Source organism: Excalfactoria chinensis, chromosome 26, assembly GCF_039878825.1.
Source record: "Excalfactoria chinensis isolate bCotChi1 chromosome 26, bCotChi1.hap2, whole genome shotgun sequence".
Taxonomy (NCBI): Eukaryota; Metazoa; Chordata; class Aves; order Galliformes; family Phasianidae; genus Excalfactoria; species Excalfactoria chinensis.
This window is the reverse complement of record NC_092850.1, coordinates 1,261,758-1,282,829: the sequence shown is the minus strand read 5'-3', so window position 1 is coordinate 1,282,829 and position 21,072 is coordinate 1,261,758. Positions and strand designations below refer to the sequence as shown.

The 21,072-nt window shown below is 53.3% G+C and overlaps 3 protein-coding genes across 3 annotated transcripts; 2 read left to right on the top strand and 1 right to left on the bottom strand.

Moving 5' to 3' along the window:
* The first annotated feature begins 643 nt into the window (after nt 1-643).
* Nucleotides 644-6,371, top strand: SIRT6 (sirtuin 6). The gene is made up of 8 exons (XM_072357393.1): nt 644-785; nt 1,317-1,444; nt 1,819-2,001; nt 2,786-2,845; nt 3,405-3,500; nt 4,367-4,447; nt 4,616-4,739; nt 5,463-6,371. Exons 1-8 carry the CDS (start codon nt 720-722, stop codon nt 5,796-5,798), a joined length of 1,074 nt encoding a protein of 357 aa, XP_072213494.1. The 5' UTR covers nt 644-719; the 3' UTR covers nt 5,799-6,371.
* Nucleotides 6,301-20,760, bottom strand: LOC140262812 (cyclic AMP-responsive element-binding protein 3-like protein 3). The gene is made up of 10 exons (XM_072357391.1): nt 20,611-20,760; nt 9,330-9,457; nt 8,951-9,206; nt 8,616-8,731; nt 8,092-8,223; nt 7,901-8,007; nt 7,738-7,806; nt 7,539-7,623; nt 7,097-7,193; nt 6,301-7,019 (listed from the first exon to the last, which is right to left on the bottom strand). The coding sequence occupies exons 2-10, from the start codon at nt 9,453-9,455 to the stop codon at nt 6,673-6,675; spliced, it is 1,335 nt and encodes a 444-aa protein (XP_072213492.1). The 5' UTR covers nt 9,456-9,457; nt 20,611-20,760; the 3' UTR covers nt 6,301-6,672.
* On the top strand, nt 11,520-19,723 carry MAP2K2 (mitogen-activated protein kinase kinase 2). The gene is made up of 11 exons (XM_072357392.1): nt 11,520-11,651; nt 12,410-12,620; nt 13,893-14,039; nt 14,692-14,769; nt 15,230-15,281; nt 15,377-15,501; nt 16,218-16,431; nt 16,804-16,868; nt 17,131-17,192; nt 17,522-17,567; nt 18,133-19,723. Exons 1-11 carry the CDS (start codon nt 11,566-11,568, stop codon nt 18,241-18,243), a joined length of 1,197 nt encoding a protein of 398 aa, XP_072213493.1. The 5' UTR covers nt 11,520-11,565; the 3' UTR covers nt 18,244-19,723.
* Nucleotides 20,761-21,072: the final 312 nt, after the last annotated feature.

Sequence of the window (21,072 nt, the reverse complement as noted above, 5' to 3'; positions counted from 1 at the left end):
AAGGGGGGTACCATAAGGTACCATAACAGGGCTGGGAAAGCCTCAGGGGAGGGAGAGAAGGGTTTGAAACCACCACGACGTTTCAGATTCGGTGTTAAGGAGGATTGTTGTATTCAGAGGGCAGGGAGATGCTGGAACAGGTTGGCCAGAAGTTGGGGATGCCAAATGGAGGCACTCAGTACCAGGCTGGGTGGGATCCTGGACAGCCTAACGCAGCTGTTGGCAACCCTGACCAGTGTAGGGGAGCAGAACTAGTTTATCTTTAAGGTCCTGTCCAACCTAAGCCATTCTATCCCAGCCCTATTAGGGATCTAGGGCTGCAGGCATTGTAAGACATGGCTGAGGCCAGCAGAGCTGATGCCCTCTGCCTTTGTGGTGCACTTGTGTGGCACCTCGTGGCATAGGCAGCTCCTCGCCAGCCCCCCGTGTCTTCTTCCCCTCCAAGGGCTGAGTTTGATAATGGATGTATTGACAGGGTGAGGGCAGAGCTCCTTATTGCCAAACACAAAGATGGCGGCGAGGACTTCGCTAGGCGTGAGTTTTGCGCATGCGTCTCGAGGCTGCGGCCTCCTCTAGACAGGCCTTTACGCATGCGCCCTGGTGCAGCGGGCCTCGCTGTGTGGGAGTTTGCGCATGCGTCCTGATGCCGCGGCCTCCCTGCGCGCTTCCGCCCGCTCGCGGGCCGACAACAATGAGCTCTCCGGTGGCCGGGCCGGGCCATGGCGGTGAATTACGCGGCCGGGCTCTCGCCCTACTCGGATAAGGGCAAGTGCGGCCTCCCCGAGGTGAGAGCGGCGCGGTGGGGTCGCCTGGCGTAGCCTGAGTCTTGTGAGGTCTCCATAGCAACGGGGCCTTGTGCCCCTTGGGGACCACAAGCAACGCGGGGCCTTTGGGTGCCCCGGTCCCCCATCCCCCCATCCATTGGGTCCCCCCCCCCCCATCCCTGCTCAATAAGCTTTGGGGTGAGGATATGGGGCTGTAAAAGGGCCGGAGTTCTGTCCCTTTCTAGGCACCAAAGAGCCATCCTATAGAAATGAATTTGTGCTGTGCCAATAATCAGAATGGGCCCATGATCCCATCCATCGCTATCCCCCATCCTGCTCTTTTTAAGCCTTAACTTGTATGGGGGATGGTATATACAATTCCGCTTCCCTCATTACGTGCCGTTGTCATTAAGCAATGTGACATATCCTTTCCTGCATGGGGTTTGCATTGTGGATGTGATGGAAGTGCTGGCTCTTTGTGCCTGCCGGGAGGCACGTAGGACCCATCTCTGTATATCCCCATTCACGTGGGGATTTGTCTCTTCTGCTCAGATTTTTGATGCACCGGAGGAGCTGGAGAGGAAGGTGTGTGAGCTGGCAGACTTGATAAGGAGTTCTTCCAATGTGGTGTTTCACACAGGGGCTGGGATCAGCACCGCCTCAGGGATCCCTGACTTCAGGTAAAGGCAATGGGCAGCAGGCACTGTGTGTGTGGGGGGGGGCAACAGCACCTCATCTGAGTCCATCTTCCATCTAGACTGGGCTTCCTGCCAGCCATCCTGCCTATAGGGAGACCTGTGCCATCCTTTCATGTCCTGTTTGCTCTTGTCTTGTCCTATATCCATCTGAAACGACCTTTTCTATCTTGCACACTGGTTTGATGTTAAACTGTACCCGCAGGAGCCCTACGTGCATTTTGAACTAAAATATCCAGGATTGTGTGGTCCTTGTTTAGCAGTGCCTTGCTTGCACCAATAGGGCTTGGGATGCATTTACAAGCATCGTAGCAGAGCCTGAGATCTCACTTATTGCTTGTCCTGTCCTATTTCTGCAGGGGGCCTAATGGTGTCTGGACTATGGAAGAAAAGGGGCTTTCCCCCAAATTTGACACCACCTTTGAGAACGCCAGGCCCTCCAAGACTCACATGGCGCTTCTGGGGCTGCAGAGAGTCGGCATCCTGAAATTCCTGGTCAGCCAGAACGTGGATGGCCTTCATGTGCGCTCAGGATTCCCACGGTACTGCCTCCCCCTCCCTGCCTCCAGGTTCCTTTAGTCTCTCCCAGATGCCAAAGCACGGCTGTTCTCCCTGCCTGATTAACATGGCCTCGTGTGCAAGCATATGCAGGCATCCCTGACAAAGTACACCAGCCAGTTCTCTCTTTATGTTGGGGATTGAGCTTCAGGGATAACTTAGAAGCTGTCTGCCCACTGATATGGATAGTGGATACATTTATGAAACTGCCATACTGTCAGAGCAAAGAGAATGCTGCAGTAGGAACTGATCTGACTTACTGGCTGCAGTCTCTTTGCCAGCTGCAGTGGGGTCAGGGCTCCTGACACAGCAGTGTTCCCTCTGTGGGGAGGTGTGACATGTGATAAGGGATCTCCCCTCCCTGCTTGGGTGGAGTCTGAAGTGCGTTTAGCAGCGTGGTGGCTATTTCCAAGTTGTCCTCAAAGGAACCTGCCTTTCTATTAGCACTTGTGGCAACGTGCCCTTTTCACTTCAGTAGACTTCAGCCTGTGATAAGAACCCATTTCTAATACTTAAGACCAGCAGGTAATTATCTCATAATCCAGACTGTTTGGAGCTGCTTGGAAGAGAAAGAGAGAGCAGCTGAATTCAAGTAAGAAAATAGAGTGAAGGAAGTTAGAGTGAGGAGCCTGACGTGGTCTGAGCATGTCCTTTGGGTCTCCCCTTCCCCATAAGAGGGACAGCTCTTCCCAAACCACCCTGGAACAATGTTTCTTGTGTTAAATGCACGAGGTGGTCTCCATTCATCATCTGCCATTTCTCTCACAGGGACAAGTTGGCTGAGCTCCACGGGAACATGTTTGTGGAGGAGTGCATGAAATGTGGCAAGTACGTGGGCAGTGACAGGTGGGGGCTTTGTTGTTGTCCTGAGGAACAATGGAGGGACTGCACAGACCTGGGGCTGCCTGTCAGAGAGGTCCCCAGTGCAGAGTGCATGGAATCTTAGTCAGATCTGTCCCATCTGTATCATAAGCCCTGTCATATTGTGGGAAATAAACATTAAGAGAAACCTCTGTTGCCTGGGAAACCCTCTGCTCATTGTGGCAAGTGGGGCTGCCTGCTTAGGTAACAGAAGGTTGCTGCAGGCTGGGCTTTGCATCCTGGATGGTAACAGTCTTTCTTGGCCCTGGAGCTGCTGTTCAAAGCTCCCTAAAAGGGAAATTATTGTAAGCAATACCTGTGGTTTGAAATTGATGAAGGATTTGGGTGCCCAGCTCATTGCATGGGGCTCTGAGCCATCACCTGCTCCCTTCACTCCCAGGTGTCTGTGATGTGAAACGTGCTGTATTGTGGGGACGTTTCACAGCTGTGTCACCTCCCTACGTGTGACTGCTGTGAGTCACCCTGTATGTGTGGCTGTGAATAGCACCATCTCTTGTGTGTGCAGGCAGTACGTGCGGGACGCTGTGGTGGGCAGCATGGGGCTGAAGCCAACAGGCAGGCTGTGCAGTGTCACCAAAGCACGAGGGCTACGGGCCTGCAGGTACGTCTGCTGGGGCGGCTGTGGGAGTAGAGGTGCTGGATGGGGCTTCCCAGGGTGCTGTGAAATGAAGAGGGGACACAGAGTATCTGGGGGGTAGGAGTTGAATGATTTTGATGTTCAGATTTTGTGTTGCAGGGCTGAGCCAGCAGTCCCTCAGGTTCAAGTGAATAAATAAGCAGCAGTGGTTGCACAAGACATCTTTAAATGCACAGAGAGGAGGCCATTGTCCCAACCTTTGAGGAGTTCCTAGCCAAGCAGCCTACTCTTGGGTGTCTTCCCATGCTAATCACTTGAACGTGTCCTAGTGCTGGAGAGTGCCCTGCTGTAGGGCTGCAGCTTTAGAGGTGGCTTTTCCCCTCCAACAGGATGCAGCCCTTGCACTGCCCTGATGCTGCAGAGCTCCTTTAGGAAAGTGTGGGAAGCATCCTCAGCTCTTCAACCCCTCAGCTGGAGGGGCACTGATGTGATATGTCATCCAGACACGCTCCCTCTGTGTACAGTAGAGTTTGAGCTGGAGTGTGGGGGGCTCCAGGATGTGGGGCAGAACTGTGCTGATGCACCCCTGAAACTGGGGAGGTAAAGGTGCACACCAGCAATTAACAGAAACAGTGAGAGAGCAGCTTTGATGGCTTTTGGTGGCATCACAGCACCATCCCCAAAGCGCCTTGTGCAGGTGAATTATGTCTCTTCCCTTGCCTACCATTGAGTCCCTACAGCTGCTCCAGGCTCTCTCCTGTACCTCTACAGCACTGGGCTGAGGACATGCGACAGGGGGTCTGGGTTATAGAGCTGTCACTTCTCTCCTAGCCATCTCTGCTGACCATTCCTGCCTGGCAGGGTAACAGTGGTCCCTGTATCTCTTCTAGAGGGAAGTTAAGAGACACTATTCTGGACTGGGAAGATTCCCTGCCTGACCGTGACCTCACACTAGCAGATGAAGCCTGCAGGTACCTTATTTAGAATATTCAAGCCATCATGGCTGCTGATTGCTGCAGCTTGCAGTGACCCAGGAGGGTGTCTGTGCCCTTTGCATTCTGCCAGTACCACAGCAAGCAGCCCTTGGGTTTTATTTTTTTCTTATTTTCTGTCTTGGATGTTTTATCTCCTCCCTGCAGAAAAGCTGATCTCTCTGTTACACTGGGGACCTCTCTTCAGATCAAACCCAGTGGCAACCTCCCACTAATCACAAAGAAGAGAGGAGGGAAGCTGGTCATAGTCAACCTGCAAGCAACCAAGCATGTGAGTGAGAGCATCCTTGTTGATCTATCCCGCTCTTTTCCCTTCATTTGTTTCAGTCCCATCACTTGTTCCCTGCACATTGTCCCCTCCCAAGCAGCCACATAGAAGTGACAAGCTGGGCATCTATTGTTGGAGTGTTTAAACTTGCAACTCCAATAAACACCTAGAAATGGAAGGTGTGTATTAAGAGCATGATAAAAACCAAGCACAAAGCCTGATGTATGCTCAGGTGAATTATGTCCAATTAAGTAACTGCACACACATAACCTATGCCATGGCACAGGGGAGTTTGGTTCATGTTTAGCTTTGGTTTTGGTGCCCTAATTGTCAGGTATCTTTTGAACAACCAGATCTGGGCATACTCTGAGATTTGCTAGAGCAAATCTCTCTTGTTCTTGTTCCATCCTGACCTGGGCTTGCTAAACCTGGCTTTGCATCCATGTCCGCTTTGCTGGGCTGTATTTAAAGGCACAGACTGCCTCTTCACACCTGGATACAACCTCAGCAGCCTGCAGCATAGCCAGGGAGCAGTGTCAGGTGTGGTCACGGTCTCAGTATGTGTTCCCTTATGGAAGATGTCCCCAGGGGCAGGATGTCCCTGGAGTCTGCGTGCAGCTGAGCCATTGCCCAGTCCCTGTCCCCAGGCACTCCCTGAGAACAGACATTTGTTCCTGTACGTCTTGTTTGTCCCCCTAATGCTGCATTTGTCCTTGCTTACCCCAGGACAGACAGGCTGACCTGCGCATTCATGCTTACGTCGATGATGTCATGACAAAACTGATGAAGCATCTGGGACTGGAAGTCCCAGAGTGGACAGGGCCAGTGGTGGTGGAAAGTGCTGACTCTGCCAAGCCTGAACAGCTCTACGAATTTAAGCCCGAAGCTCACGGGTTGCTCAAGGAGGAGCCCTTTTCCCAGCACAATGGAACAGCTGGGCAGTGCCCTGAGCTTGGGACCACGCTGGTGGAGCACCGTGACAATCTGAAGCAGGAGTGTCCCAGTCCAGACACAGGACCACCACTGACAAAGAAGATGAAGGTAGAGCCTCTCCTCACCTGACCCAGACTGTTCCTTGTCTGTGCCACTTTTTCCTACCAACTTTTTTTTTTAATATCCTTAAACTTTGTCCCTTTTTTTATGTAAGTATTAAATACATTTGAATCATGTACGTCTGGGCAGCTGTACCTGAGGGAAGAACGTCCCCTGCTCCATACAGTTCCTAATCTGTAAAGAGAGGGTTGCAGAGCCCAGCTGTGCCCTGCAAACCTCAGAGGACCCAGGGATAAGGATGCTCAGTGTTGGGTAGAGGGAGTGACACAACAGGACTGGGCAGCTGTTGCTGTCTCAGAGCAGGGCTGGGTGGTGGTGGGATGCTGTTCTGATCCCTCTGCTGTGCCTGTGACTCCTTGGGCAGCCCTGGATGGGATCTGGTCGAGTATCCCAGCTCTGCTGTCACATTGTGAGCCAAGGAGCTCTTGAACCCAACAGCCAAGGTGTCTTTGAAGCCCTGTGAATTACCCTGTATTAAACTAAGGCAGGTGATTCTTTTTGTTTCTTTTTTCTAAAATACTTTTTTATTTAGAGATGAAAATGAAATTTGTTTGTTTAAAAAATAAAAGAGAGAGAATGAAACCACCAAGCTGCAATGGCAATATCCAGCCAGACCAGGCCTCCTCTGGTACCCCCATCCCCACCTTGACCAAACCCACGTCCCTTCCCCAATTCCCACTGTACTCAGCAGGCAGGAGCAGCCCCTTCCTTCCCTCCTGGTAAGGCCAATAGGAACTAGTCTCCTCTTCCCAGTTTGCAGATAGAAGCAAAGCCAAGTTGGTCTCTAGCATCTGTCCATGCCTGGAGAGGGACCCCAAAGGTCTGTCCTATAGGTGTTGGGGTGTTGAACTCCACTGTGTCCCCTGCAGTCACTGGGTGCTGCTTAAAGCTCCTCAGCTGGCTCCAGCACTGTGGGCCTGCTGTGGTCAGCTTCGGTCCAAGCAAGTGATGTCAGGCTTTGGTGCAGTGCAGTGCTGTCCCCCAGTGCAGTGCCAGATTGGTCCCCATCACTCTGGCTCAGCCCCTCTGAGGCAAGTGGTGGCGTGTTGTTTCGGGTGGGAGCTTTATCAAGGTGTGGAGTGAAGGAGCTGCTACCAAAGGCTTTGTGCAGTGTCTCAGTTTCACCCTGATGCTTTGACCACAGTGGCTCTGGAGGCTTCTCATCCCCAGCTCGGGGCTGTGCATAAGCCACACGGGAGGCAGCTGTGTTATGCAGGGACCTGGAGAAAACTGAGCACAAAGGAGAGTCAGGGCTGGCAGCAGTGCTCTCTGTGCAGCCCTTGCATGGCCCCCACAGCCCTCCTTACCTCGCACTGGTCCGAAGTCCCCACCTGTCTCAGCCTTGCTAGGGGCGAAAGGGCTGATGGAGGGGAAGACGATGAGTGCGAAGGAGAGCAGCAGGACCTGGGGACACAGGGGTGGTGTTACCGTAATGTGGTGCTTGAGGAGGACCAGGCTCTGCAACATGATTCCCAGAGAGGGGGCTGGTGGCAGAACCAGGGCTGTGTCCCTCCATTTCTCCCTGCCCACGTGCCCCTGGCAGGACATCATCCATCCACCCTTCACACGTGTCCATCCCTTCTTCCATCCATCCAACCCTGGAGCATCTATCCCTTCACATCAGCACACCCATCCCTCCATCCACCCTTGGCAGCACACTTCCAGTGATTACTAACTCCCTTGAAGCAAGGAGCCCTGGAGGAGATTTAGGGCAAAGAATGGGGACAAAGAGCAGGGAGCTCCACGCACCGCAATGCAGGTTCCTGTCTGTGCTGCTTTATTGCTCGACTGCACCACCAGGGCCTGAAGCTTCTTCAGTTGCTCCAGGAGAGACCTGGAGATAGAGAGAATGCATGAGAACCCCAAGGTCTGAGATCCACATCCCAACAGAGTCCCAACCAACCCTTCACCTTCCCCTTTGTCCCTGGTCTGTTCTGGAGACACCTACGAGTTCTGCTTCTCTAGGTGCAGGACTTTCCTCTGCAGCTCCTGGTTTTGAGCCGTGCACGCTGACATCCTGGGGGACAGAGAGAGGGATGTGAGATCTAAGGGGTGCCAAGCAGTGTGTGCCTATCAGCAGCCAGCCTGAGGCAGGGGCTCAGTGGCCATACCGACTCTCCAGCCCATCGATATACTCCTTCTTCTTCTTGCGGCTCTCCTGAGCTGACTGCTTGTTTCTGATCTTCCTCCGGATCTTCTTCAGCACCCGCTCCTCATACTGCAGGAATAGGGGGTGGTCAGGGCAGCAGGGATCTCAAGCACGGGGTCCACTTGTTCCATCTCAGGTACCAACTGGACTCACCTTGGTGAGGGGCAGCTGGGTGGGCAGGGACACCCCTTCCTTTGCCAGCAGCTTCTTCTCATCCTCTGTCAGCACGAGCTCCTGGAACTGCCCTTGGCCCTGCCTCAGTAGGGAGCTGGGCATCTGTGGCTGCTGTGGGACCGTGGATGGGTGATGATCCTGGGCTGCAGGCTCACCCCATGCCTGCCCCACAGGACCACAGGTGGGGACCGCGGTTCAGGGTTGAGGATGACATCCAGAAAGGGACAGGAACAAGACTGCGTGTAGTTCAGAAAGGGGAATAAGTGGGGGAGAGACAGGGAGGGATGAGGGCAGGAATGGGATCATGGTCCAGGAAGTGGCAGGGATAAGGAGGGAGGGAAAGGGACAAAGGTCCAAGGAAAGAGACAAGGATGAGGAACAAGAAAGGATGAGGAAAAGTACGGGGATGGGGATGACACCATTCTTGAGGAATGAGGGTGGCGTTTAGGAAGGGACGGGACTGGGCACAAGGAGGGATGGGGAACACGGTGGTGAGGACTCACAGCATCAGAGCTGCCTGAGAGCAGCAGATCCTTGACAGTGAGGGTACAGGATGCAGGCGCAGGGACTGCGGACAGACCCCGTCCCTCTTCCAGGAAGAAGCCAGGGTTCCACATATCTGGGTGAGGACCAAACAAGGGCTGTCAGCTGTGTCATGTCCTCGGCCCCCTAACATCCCCCAGCATCCCCTCTGTGCCCCATAACCTCTCTGTTCTTCCTGTATACCCAAACCTCCTATCCCACCGAGCTCCCTTAACTTCTCACACCACCCCTCAGCTCCCCAGTGTCTCCTCATCCTCCCAGTGCTCCCAGCCCTGTCCTTGTCCCCGTGGCTCACCCAGGTCAATGGAGACCTCAGGGTGGGAGGCTCTGTTGTCCCCAGGGTGAGTCAGAACCTGGCAGGAGTTGGTAAAGGCGTATGGGGCCTCACTGAGCCCTCCATCACAGCACCCGGGGGGGCTGTCGAGTTGATCAGAGGGGGGATCCTCAGAGACTCCACTGTCGCTGACACCTGGAGACCAGCTGGGTGAGTCTGATATCGAGTCCCCAGAGCCTAGAATGGAGCTGAGGAAGTCTTCGCCATCCTGGGCACGCTGTGGGGATATGGATGCTTGTCACCATCAGTGCTTGGCTCCTGCAGGAGCTGCCTGTGCCACAGGACAGCACTGCATGGTGCTAATGTAAAGCAGGGCCACCCCTCAACCCTGAGGGCTCACCCCATCCTCATGCCAGGTGCTCGGGGATGTCGTTCCCAGCTCCACACCACGGAGGATTCCATCCTGGCGGTCAAACAGGAGATCCAGCAGGTCGATGCTGTCGAGGCTGCCCACAGTAGAGGCCATGGCTGCAAAGAGAAAAGGTCAGGCCCCATCCCCATGATTGCCCCTGTGCCTCTCCCCTGAGTTTCACAGCTTTGGGGATGCCCTCGTGTATGGGGCAGCTTGGTGAGAGGGAGCATGGAGATGTGTGGGACCACGAGGATGTGTATCCACACATGTCACATGTGTGTGTGTGTGTGTGCAAACGTGATCATGTAGATGCATGCATAGGTGGGTGTGTGTGTGGCCAGGCTGACACGTGTGTGCAGGGATATGACCGTGTAATCTATATGTCCACACGTGCACCCACATGTGAGACGTGGGTATGAACACGTTGCAACCTGTATCGGAGCATGTGAGCAACACCTGGCCAAGCCCTACATACCTGCATTCAGGAGGGAGAGCACACGTACGGTCTGCACACACACACACACACACATATGGAGTCAGGGACATGGCAGTGTCCCCCCTCTGCTCGCTTCCAGCAGCTGTAACTCCCATATCCTACCCATAGCAGGGGCTCCCCATGGGCACCCAACTATCCCAACCCTACCAGGAGGAGCACCCAGACCTCAGGCTCAGCTCAGATCTCCTGTCTGACCCTGTCTGGCATATGCGACCACTGGGAAGATCAGGTTAATCATTTCGTGTGGCAAATGGACCCCAAGAAAGGTCTCCACCTCTACTCCAACCCCAAAGTCTGGACTCTGAGAATACCAACCAATTGACCAACTGACACTGATTGACCAAACCACCAACCCACTGACCACTCACCTCCTACCCAAGCCACCCAGCCCACCATCCAACTGACCTCCTATTCTATAGAGCATTGACTCAAGGGTTCTTTGAGCTGGGTTTGAGTTTGGCTGCCGTTAATGGGACATTTAGCCAGCCAGCTTGGGAAAAAAGCACCCTATTCTCTACCCATGGTCCTCCCATTGATACCAGCGGCCCCATTGCTGACAACAGGACCCTATTGAGCCAGGACATACCTGTGTGAGATCCCAGCTCCAATGGACTCCCTTGGTGGTGCAGGACACCGAACCTGGCCACCTCCTCCTTTGCGATGTCCTGACCCGAGTGGCAAAGTTTAAACTCCAACGACACATAAACAGTGACCAAGATTGCAAAATCACCCGGATCCTGATTGGGGCCGACAATATGCAACGGCAAAGGGAAGGCCCACGGTGTTCCGTAACTTATTAGCCAAATGTTTTTGTCCTCTTATACCGAACGGGGCAGGAGGGGCCTGGGCTGATGGGCAAAGTCCAGGCTCTGTATGTGCCCATGAACTTTCCCCCACTTTGGGGCTAATTTCTTCCTTTTTCAGACGAGTCCATCAGCATGAATCACACCCTACAGGCATTGAGGTGTCTGGGGAAGACGTTGACTTGGATTCTACCATACGCTGCTTCTCTATAAGGCGTCTTGATCCCCATTGATGTTCACGATCCTTATGGGCCCAGCTGCCCCTCTGTGCCTCAGTTTCCCTGTGGATCTAATGGATGAGGGGTTCACTGCCTGCCATATCCCTCACCCTCCTGTGATGTCAGTGGGTATCAATGTGGGTATCTCACATTGCAGCTGGTGGGTATCAATGTGGGTATCTCACATTGCAGCTGGGGGTTATGGCTTTAGATGGGCATAGCCCCAGCAGAACCCACCCCATTGATCCCCTTAGTGCAGGGCACAGCCAGGTCCGCCCCCTCTCCCTCGTGCCCGGTGAGCAAAGCAGCTTGTGACCACAGCGTGTGCCACGGGTACAAGGCTACAACATCGCGCTTATCTCCGGCACAACGCACTCTGTCCAGGAGGGACCGGTAAGATGGAGGGCACCGCCTTCACGCCTCACTTTATGGCCCCGCAGCGGAGACGGGAACTCCTTGCTCCGGGCAAAGGGCGGCCCCTCCGCCCCGCCACCGCCCCGCCATCCCGGCGGCCACCACCAGGGGGCGCTGCATCCCCGCAGGCTCCGCCCCCCTTAGAACCAATCCTCGCGAGACTCTGCGTGGCGTCCTCCACGCGGCCGTTCCTCACGCCCCGCCCCTTTCGGTTCCTCCCCCCTCTCTTTGGCTCCGCCCCCTTCTCCTCATGCCCCGCCCCGCTCGGCCCGCAGGCGCGGCGCGGCCCGGCCATGCCGGCCAAGAGGAAGCCGGTGCTGCCGGCCCTCACCATCACTCCCAGCCCAGCAGAGGGACCCGGGCCCGGAGGTTCAGCAGAGTGAGTGAGTGACGGTGGGGCCCGTCAGGTCCCTGCCGTGTTGGGAGAATCGGTGCTGAGGGGTTGGTTGTGTGCCGGGCCTGGGAGCTGAACGGGGAACCGGAGAGGGACGGGAATGGGGCTGGGGTGGGCTCTGCGTGGATGGGGTCTGTATGGATGGGGTCAATATGGGAACCGGGGCCGGGCATAGAGCGAGCTTGTCCCCAGCTTGGCTGGGATGAAGGGCCGAGGGGAGCCGGGCTGGGGCTGGGCAATGGGGGGAGGAGGAGCAGAGCCCATAGTGGGGGGGGGGGGGAAGGAGAGGGGGGTCGCTGGGGCTGATGGGGGGGGGAAAGGGAGAAAGGGGGTCGTTGGGGCTGCAGGGAGCCCGTCCTGATCCCCTGCCCGGGGTTGGGGGTGGGGCAGCAAATGGTAGAGGATGGTTGGAGTGTGTGTGTGTGTGTGTGTGTGTGTGTGTGTGTGTGTGTGTGTGTGTGTGTGTGTGTGTGTGTGTGTGAGCAGGTGTTGGGGAACACAGGATCCCTTTTGTGTTCGGCTGTGGGTAGCAGGGGGTTGTTGGGCATGTGGAGAGTCGTTGTGTTTCATTGAGGAGACCAAACGTGGCTTTCCGTGTTAGGAGAGGTTGGCCTTTATAACAATCTAACAAGGGTGTGGGATGGGGCTTCTGTTCCCTTATGAGCCGTGTTTTGCCCCTGCCAACAGAGGGACAGACTTTCTCTGGACCCCCACAGACTGATGCTCCCCATCATCTCCTGCAGGGCTAACCTGGTGGATCTTCAGAAGAAGCTGGAGGAGCTGGAGTTGGATGAGCAGCAGAAGAAGCGCTTGGAAGCTTTTCTCACTCAGAAAGCTAAAGTGGGAGAGCTGAAGGATGATGACTTTGAGAGGATCTCCGAGCTGGGGGCTGGCAATGGCGGTGTGGTCACCAAAGTGCAACACAAACCCTCGGGGCTTATTATGGCACGGAAGGTAAGGGGATGGGAGATGCCTTGCAAGGGAGCAGGGTCCAACCAGGCTGTCTGTACTGCTCCACCTGCATGCAAAGCACCTGAGCTGGCACCGGTGCACAAAGCCAGGCTCTGCACAGAGCCTCTTCCCCTTCATTTCTATAAGCTTTCAGGCTGTTCTGCCTGGCTGTGGGCCGTCTCCTGGGAGGGGAAGTCTGCATCGCAACAGGTCACAGGGTTTTGCAATGCCTGGTGTGAGAACATGGGTTAGTTCTTATACCAGGAAATGGGTTTTCTGAGGGTGATGGCTAACGAGGGCTCAATGTGGCAGGTAGATGCATGGCTGGCCCTGCACACACCTGAGTTTGGCATGCACACATCCCTTGCCATCCATTTAATAGTTCCAAGCAGCCTTGTGAACCTGTCGTGACAGCTGTTTCTCTCTGAGGTCGGCTTATGGGAGATGTCTTTTACTGCAGTGTCTTGTAATAGGGAAACAGGAGATGCTTTGTCTGCCTATTAGAAAAGGCAGCGCTCAGTAAAGGCAGTACAATTGCTTATATATAGGACAGCTTCCTTGGAAGACTCTATTCTCACCTGCTTTGGGGATGACTTAGTGGGTATCGTGAACTAATAGGTTTTCCGGGTGGCTTTGCTTAGAGTGGAGCTCTGTGAGTCCTGCACTGTGGCATTATTTTGCAATTCGATGGTTTTGAGATCATTGGGAACGCTGTGTTGAGAAACTGGAGCCAAGGCGAGCTGCAGCGTTGGGCAGCACTGCTGTGTTCCTTGCAGAGATCAGGGCCTGGCTGTCCTAGAGCTTATACTAACAGCAGCTAACCTGCCATGTTTCCTAGACTTCATTGCTTCCCTTCCCACAGCTGTGTTAGCTGACTCTGTGTGGAGCCCAAGCAATAAAGCATTTACCCTTTCACGTGCACAAGCATGTGAATACGTTGTTTTTATTTCATTTCATGTCGTTTCCTTGATATGAGAGCAGCTGTTCTCACAACACCTACAAAGCTTGTGAAAACGTCCACGTTGCTGAGTCAGATCTGCAGCCAGCTTCTGCCTTGCCTTTCCATTCCATGTCCTGGGTGATCTCAGTGTGTTGCACAGGCAGGTGCTGCACTTGCTAACAGGCTGCACAGCTTGACCCTTTATCCTTAGTTTTGAAAGCATTTCCCTTTCTTTCCAGTGCTCACACTTACTTGTTCACGTGCTTCCTGTAAGGTTGGTTTTTGTTTCCTTTAGGCATTTATACCCTTTTTCTTTAATCATTTTTTCTTATCAGCTGATTCATCTAGAAATCAAACCAGCCATCAGGAATCAGATTATCCGAGAGCTGCAGGTGCTGCATGAGTGTAATTCCCCGTACATTGTGGGTTTCTATGGAGCCTTCTACAGCGATGGAGAGATTTCCATCTGCATGGAGCACATGGTAAGTCCACCTCCCCCCCACACACACACCCCTTCTCCAAATGGCTTCTCCCAGTATTGTTCCCAACTGGATCTTTATGACATCCAGCTGAAGTGGCTCAGTGTGCTGGCACTCATTGCAGTGGCTCCTTGCTCTGAGTGCTCAGTGTTCAGCAAGGCTGCTGAGCTCGGGTTAGAATCTCCATGCTCCTATTTAGGCATCTAAATGTCAGGCATCAACTCTTCTTAGGAAGCAGAAGTTTAGGGGGTGGCCAGCCAGAAATGTTGTAAACCCACCACTCTGCAGAGCTCACTGTCAAGTGCAATGCATCTTTTCTTGTCTCTATCACAAGCGTTGTCATTCCTTCACAATGATGCTGGCAGCCTCATCTTTATGTTTACATGCTGAGGGAAAAGAAGCTTAAAAGCTAACAGCAAGAAACAGAGCCAATAGGATTCAAGTAGTTCTCAGTGAGGAGTTTGAGCTCTGATCACCAAAGATCTTTTTCTGCTGTAGGAGTGTGCTTGATATTGATGTACTGCAGTGCACCGAGTTGGGATGCTGCGTTACCACTCTTATACCACCGGTCCAATATGGATGTCTTTGTCTGTATGGCTGAATGCTCTGCTGGTTGTTGGTGTGCTGATAACCTCAGTGGTTTCCTTACTTTCAGGACGGTGGATCCCTGGATCAAGTGTTGAAAGAAGCCAAAAGAATCCCTGAGGAAATACTGGGGAAAGTCAGTATAGCGGTGAGTCGCTGTTGGTGAGAAAATGCTTGTACAAGGGTACGAGCACCCTAGGAAGCTTGCTTCATTTCTCCCTATGTGCTTTCCCATCCTGAAGCTGGGCAGGAGGTGGTGCTCTGTGAGATGGGAAGCAGATTCCCAAGCACTCATTCCCCATAGCTCCCATCCTTTGGTGTTGCACTGTTTGGTGGTTGTCAGAAACTTCCGTGGGGCAATAAACCCAAGACTTGTGATTGTCACACTAGGGGTTGTTTTTTTTGCTCTATGGCTGAATGTAAACAGTGGCCATTGCTCACTCCCATCCCCGGTGATCAGTTGCAAAACTTGAAGTGCTTAGTCACCACAGAGAGGCTTTCCTCACAGAGCTGTGGTGTGGCAGCACTGAAGTTTATGCAATGCATCTTACTGAAGGCAAAGCTGTTTGCTTCTGAGTTCTTACCCCCTTCCTTTGGTTCTCTTCTAGGTCCTGAGAGGTTTGGCCTATCTGAGAGAGAAGCACCAAATCATGCACAGAGGTGAGAGGAGGAACCTAACAACAGCTGCCTATGCTGGAGGAGCCCTGTGTTTTATCCAGAGCCACGTTTACACTCTTCTCTCTCACTGTTGCCAGATGTGAAGCCTTCCAACATCCTGGTTAACTCTCGAGGAGAGATTAAGCTGTGTGATTTTGGGGTCAGCGGTCAGCTCATTGACTCCATGGCAAACTCTTTTGTGGGAACTCGATCCTACATGTCTGTAAGTTCAACTTTTTAAGTGGGTTCTTACAGTTTGGGTTCAGCTTGGCTGCAGGTAGGGTTAATGTACATGATCCCTGTCCAAGCTGTTTATAGTTTTCCTCTCCATTTCTGCCCTCTTTGGGACTGTGGTCTCTTTGGGCTCTGCTTGATGACATGTGCTGCTGGTGCTTCTGTACTGAGGACTGAGCTCCTCTTGTATTTTGGGCATGGTTCTTGAAGTAGAGTTATAGTTAGATGGTGTATTTAAGGGTGATGTCCCCTCTGCACTCAGCCATTGGGCCTGCACAGCTCGCACAAAGCAACCAGTAGAGATGGCTTGCATTGATTTTTATTAGCTTTTAGCCTTTTTATCACAGTAGGATTTTCCGCTGTTTATTCTCAGATACTAATAGGAATAAACAGGAAAAAAGAAAACTGCTTCATCTTTTTTTTTGCAACAAAATTGAGATCTCAGCTCACTCAGAAATCCAGAGTAGAAGCAACTGCAAAGGCTGCTCAGCTGTATCTATCTGTTGGTTAGATATGTGCAAGTGCTCAGCTGTATCTATCTGTGTGCAAGTGCTTTATGTTTGATGTGACTTGGAAGTTCCCACACCCCCCAGAAGCGTTTCCTTTGCAGGCATCAGGAGTGCTGGCTGCTTGGAGGACACCAGCTCATAGAGAGGATGCTTTAGGTTTCTTCCCACTGTGTTGCCTTGTTCTCTTTCCTTCCAGCCTGAACGGTTGCAGGGCACTCATTACTCAGTCCAGTCTGACATCTGGAGTATGGGTCTGTCATTGGTAGAGCTTTCTATTGGAAGGTACCCAATACCCCCACCAGACTCCAAGGAACTGGAAGCAATATTTGGCCGTCCTGTGGTGGATGGGGCAGAGGGAGAGTCTCACAGTGTCTCACCACGGGCCAGGCCTCCAGGACGCCCCATCAGTGGTAAGGGGCTGTTGTATGTATTGGATGCAATGGGGATGGGTTCTGTTGGTGTGGCTGGGTTAGCAAAAGCTGTTGTGGGGAGGGAGGGTTCTCAACTCACTCTTTCCTGCAGGCAGAGCTATGTCTGTGTTATAGGAGAATCCAGCTCTGCTATGGAGGTTTCTAATCCCGAGAACCTGTGGGGTTCTGGTCTTATATGGGGAGCTTAGGAGGTGATTTGGGGGATATTTTTAACCGTGGGTTCATTCCCAAGTTGGTGCCCTCTGCTTCTCCCAACAGAAGTCCCACAATGTGGGTTTTCTTTGCTTGAAATGAAGCTCTTTGGTGTCTGAACAGCTTCTCACCAGTATTTCTTTCATCTTAACCACACAGGCCATGGGATGGACAGCCGACCTGCAATGGCCATCTTTGAACTGCTGGACTATATAGTTAATGAGGTGAGCATTGCACTACTGTAAGCTCTGCACCCCTGGCTTGGTGTTGTGTCCACACTTCCAAGTCAAGAGTAGGCTCAAAAACCTTTGCTTGACAGGGGTTTATCAATAGGGCCCCTCCAAACTGCACCAAAACCCTGTTGGCCACTAATTGAATGGGAAAGGAGCAGCTTGGAGGGACGTGGCTTTGGACAAACCTTAACTGAAAGCTGTGCTCTAAGCCATTTATGTTTTGACCTATTCACCCTTTTTCCTCTCTCTGCAGCCACCTCCCAAGTTGCCAAATGGAGTTTTCACACAAGATTTCCAGGAGTTTGTAAATAAATGGTAAGGATTTCTGTTTGTGACTGAACGTGGAGGCCTGTACGTGTTCACTGGCAGCTCAACAGGCTGCCTTCCCACTCACAATGTTCAGCCTAAGGGTTCTCTGTCAGTGACCTCCCTGCTCTGGCTTGGCTGCAGAAAGGTCCTGCGTTGTGTTGGGAACTTCTGCCTTGGGGAGGGCTGGAATAAAAGTGGTTTATTTGTAGTTATCCTCTGCAGCTCGCCCCACGGTCTTGCACGCACCTTGCAAACACCATTGACTTCAAGACCCTCTGAGCAAGTTTCTTACAAGAAGTGTCTCAGTGCTGCTTTTTGCTCTCTTCTCATTTCAGCTTAATTAAGAATCCAGCGGAACGGGCAGATTTGAAGATGCTGATGGTAAATGGGAAGAACAATCTTCTTTCTACACTGGGTGGCACCAGATCTGCAAGTTGCTGCCTCATCCCATCCCTTCCCTTGCTCTAAAGGCTGGAAACTCCCAGGCCTGAGAACCAAGTCCAGCCTGGGAGATGGAGTTGATTCACTTGCCTTTATCTCAAAGGCAGTGATGTCATCTAACCCCTGAGAGCCTGCTGTCCCTCCCCAGCAGAGCCCAGGATGGGAACCTGATGGCTCCAGCACCTCTCCATGTTTGCAAAGGTGCCTGGGACGAACCTTTGCCTCTTGAGCAGTGTACAAGAGCTCGGTTTATCCCCATGAACCTCATTTTTCTTCCTCAGCCTGCCCCCTGCTGCCCACATCCTTATGCCCCTGCTCCTTGTCCTTGTTTTGTGGTCACCCTGCTCTGCCTCTCTCCTTAGTTGGAGGGAGGATTTAGGGTTTGCTCTCTGGGAGCAAACTGGGACTGGGCTGAGCTCAGGATCTGGAGTTCTGAACCTACACCAGGCTTGTCCTGTCTCCACCATAAGTGTGCCTTCCTAACCTTGCTTTGCTTCCCTTGCAGAATCACACCTTCATCAAACGCTCTGAAGTGGAAGAGGTGGATTTCGCCGGCTGGCTCTGCAAAACACTGAGGTTAAACCAGCCCAGCACACCCACCCGTGCTGCCGTGTGATGGCCAAGCCTGGTGTCACTACATCTGCCTCTGCCACCCTTTCCTGCCCTTCAGTACACAACAGAACTGCCCTTCTTCCTTCTCCCCAGCCCCTTCTCACCTCGCATCCCACCAGCAAAGCACCATCACTTGGAAATGTTAATCAGCTGCTCCCCCCGCCACCTCCTTCCCCTCATCCCCAAGCAAACATGGGCTTGGTTTCTGTTGGTCTGGGGGGGTGTCCTGGGCCTCTGCTCCAGCTTGGAGCTCTTTGACACTTGGGAAATGTGCTGCTTATGTTATTTTGTTTTGGTTTTTCTTCTTTTTTTTTTTTGTTTTTTGTTTTTTGTTTTTTCTTTTTGGAAACATGTTCACTTGGGTTTAAAAGAAAATAAGAAGCGTGCACTGGTGTATGTGTGTGTGAGCTGGTGGCAGGGGATGGGCATGGGGCTGTGGGGGCTGTGGGGAGGGGGCTTTGCTTGCTCCTGGGCTCCTCAGCTGGGCTTAGGACATGGAGAGGGGAGACACAGCGTGTCCAACCGTGGCAGGTGCTGTGCCATAAGGATGTGGCATCGCTTAGAGCTGAGCTGGGTGCTGGACTCTCAGCTGGTCTGTTGTGGGTAGAGGGAGGAGGCACTCGTGGTTTGACTTCTGTTGTTAATTGGGTTGCTTTAGAGTTTGTTCTGGTGCACTGATGAATTGTCTTGAGCTGCTGGCTCAGATGGGAAAGGTGGGCTCTGCTGTCCCTCCTGCAAGCAGGCGTGGATGCATAGAGAGCAGATGCTTCACATCACCCCGCTCAGCCCCTTGCAGTGCAGGCAGCAGGTTTGGTGCCTCGGGCAGGATCCATCCCTGGCTTTGCTGTGCCTCAAGGCAGAGCAGAGTCCTGGAGACCCCTCTGGACTGTAGGCTTTCCCCCTTCCAGCTCCCCCACCTTCCCAAGCCCAGGTCTGGCACTGTGTGGGTTTAGTGGCAGTTGGGGCCATGGAGGGGCTGGGTTTTGATGGGGGGGGGGGGTTCAGTCCTCTCATGCTCTGTCCCAAAACTTTAGGGTTTTTAAAGGCTCCCTTGTGCCCTCTACGCTCTTTACCCCACGCCTAGGCTGCTGCATGCCCTCCTGCCTCAGGAAGGATGATGATGTCAGGGATGAACCATCACCATACATTCACCCCCACCCCCTCAGGGCTGATTATGCCTTACAGCCTCATCTTCTTAGGGGGCAGGCCTGGTATTTTCACCCTTCAGAAGGACATATATTGCCTTCTTAACCCCAATCACAGCCCCATTGCCTGGCTGGGGCAGGGGGGCTGGCAGCAAAATGCACTGGGCAGTTACTGTTGTTTTTTTTGCCTCTTAGGTTCCAGGTGGGGAGATGGGGCAATTCATAACGTGTCGGGGTTTATTTGTGGCTTTTGAGCATTTTGTTTTGTTGGTTTTTTTTTCTAACTAAATATTTTCATCATGGAAAGATAATAATAAAAGGCACTTTACATTTACAGGCCGATTCTCTTCTGGTTTCTCCTGCTTAGCTTTAACTCCTCTCTAGCAGCTCCTCGTGGAACAGATCCCCCCCCCAGTTATCCTGGCACTGGGCTGCCCTGTCCCAGCAGGATGGATGTGAGCAAGAAGGAAGGCACTGCGCCATAAAGCCTCCTCTAGGATTGCTGGATGCTGGATGTATTCATTATAGAGTGAGGCTGAGCTTAGCTGGAAGCCCTGGGCTCATCCAACCTTGGAATATACCCCTGTAGAGACCCTGTCACTGTGGGGTTTGGGGGACCCCCATTGCCTGACATGGTGTCTGGCACCTCTTGCAGGTGATCTCATGGCCTTGTATTGCCCATTTTCCCCCTAGGAAACCACGACTGGACACTTCACTCTGTGCTGCTTCTCAGGATGATGCTGTGGCTTATGCATTGGTGAGCAACCCCCTGCTGTCCCCCTCTACCACCCCAATTGGACCCCATAAGCCATTCCTTCTTCTTGTGAGCTGTTTGTGGAAGCAACGACTGTCCTGCTGTGCCCTCCAGGCTGCTCCCACCCCCCTGAAGCCCCCCCTGCAGTGCTCTGCTTCCACACTCACAGTGCTGCAATGCCAAATGCTGACAGCCCCCCCAGCATCACCAGTTTCCCCCCCCCATTATCAGAACCACCTGCAGGCAATCAATCCATCCCGGAAAGTACAAATGCAAGCTACCACAATGCTACATTAGCAATAAGATAAGGAGGCAATGTGATCCCAAAACCACCCCCGAAGCCGTGCCCCGTCCCCATACGCTGCCACCATGAGCATCTCTTGAAGTCCCCAATGCTTTTCCCCATTGATTTCCCAATCCCTTTCCCTCCCCTATCCCCGTTTCCATTACCCACCGAACCTCGGGAACGTACCGCTCCGGTTCTCCCCGCGGCCATTTCGTGTTTTGCTCTGTATCTTGATGGACGCAGCACCGCACAGCTCTCCGCCCTCCTTCCCGTTACCCACAGCGGAACCGCTCCGCGTTACCGGCACCCACGGACGCTCCACGTGGCGCTGCGCACGCGTGTGATACCGGCGCCTGCAGTGTCGCGGTGCTGCCAGCAGGTGGCGCTATCCGGCTCCGCTGTGCCGTTATTGCCTCCGCCGAGCTCTGGCTACTCGGGACTTCGTACAGCAGCGAGATGATGCTGGCTTAGGAAATGGGTTCAGCTCCACAGCATCAGGGCGGCTCCTGCTTCACTTCTCCCCCCAGCTGAGCCTTCCCCCATCAGCTCCTGAAGGGGAAACTGAGGCTCAGCAGAGAAGCAGCAATGCAAGGAAGCACTGAGATGTTCCCCCACCCCACCCCCCTCTATTCCAGGATTGCCCCTCAT

Coding starts and splice junctions, on each gene's coding strand:
- MAP2K2 (XM_072357392.1), top strand. CDS start 11,566: ATGCCGGCCAAGAGGAAGCCGGTGCTGCCGGCCCTCACCATCACTCCC. Junction 14,040..14,691: donor CCATCTGCATGGAGCACATG/GTAAGTCCACCT, acceptor CCTTACTTTCAG/GACGGTGGATCCCTGGATCA. Junction 14,770..15,229: donor TGGGGAAAGTCAGTATAGCG/GTGAGTCGCTGT, acceptor GTTCTCTTCTAG/GTCCTGAGAGGTTTGGCCTA.
- SIRT6 (XM_072357393.1), top strand. CDS start 720: ATGGCGGTGAATTACGCGGCCGGGCTCTCGCCCTACTCGGATAAGGGC. Junction 1,445..1,818: donor TCAGGGATCCCTGACTTCAG/GTAAAGGCAATG, acceptor CTATTTCTGCAG/GGGGCCTAATGGTGTCTGGA. Junction 4,448..4,615: donor CTAGCAGATGAAGCCTGCAG/GTACCTTATTTA, acceptor TCCTCCCTGCAG/AAAAGCTGATCTCTCTGTTA.
- LOC140262812 (XM_072357391.1), bottom strand. CDS start 9,455: ATGGCCTCTACTGTGGGCAGCCTCGACAGCATCGACCTGCTGGATCTC. Junction 7,807..7,900: donor ATCGATGGGCTGGAGAGTCG/GTATGGCCACTG, acceptor TCTGTCCCCCAG/GATGTCAGCGTGCACGGCTC. Junction 7,624..7,737: donor CACCTAGAGAAGCAGAACTC/GTAGGTGTCTCC, acceptor CTCTATCTCCAG/GTCTCTCCTGGAGCAACTGA.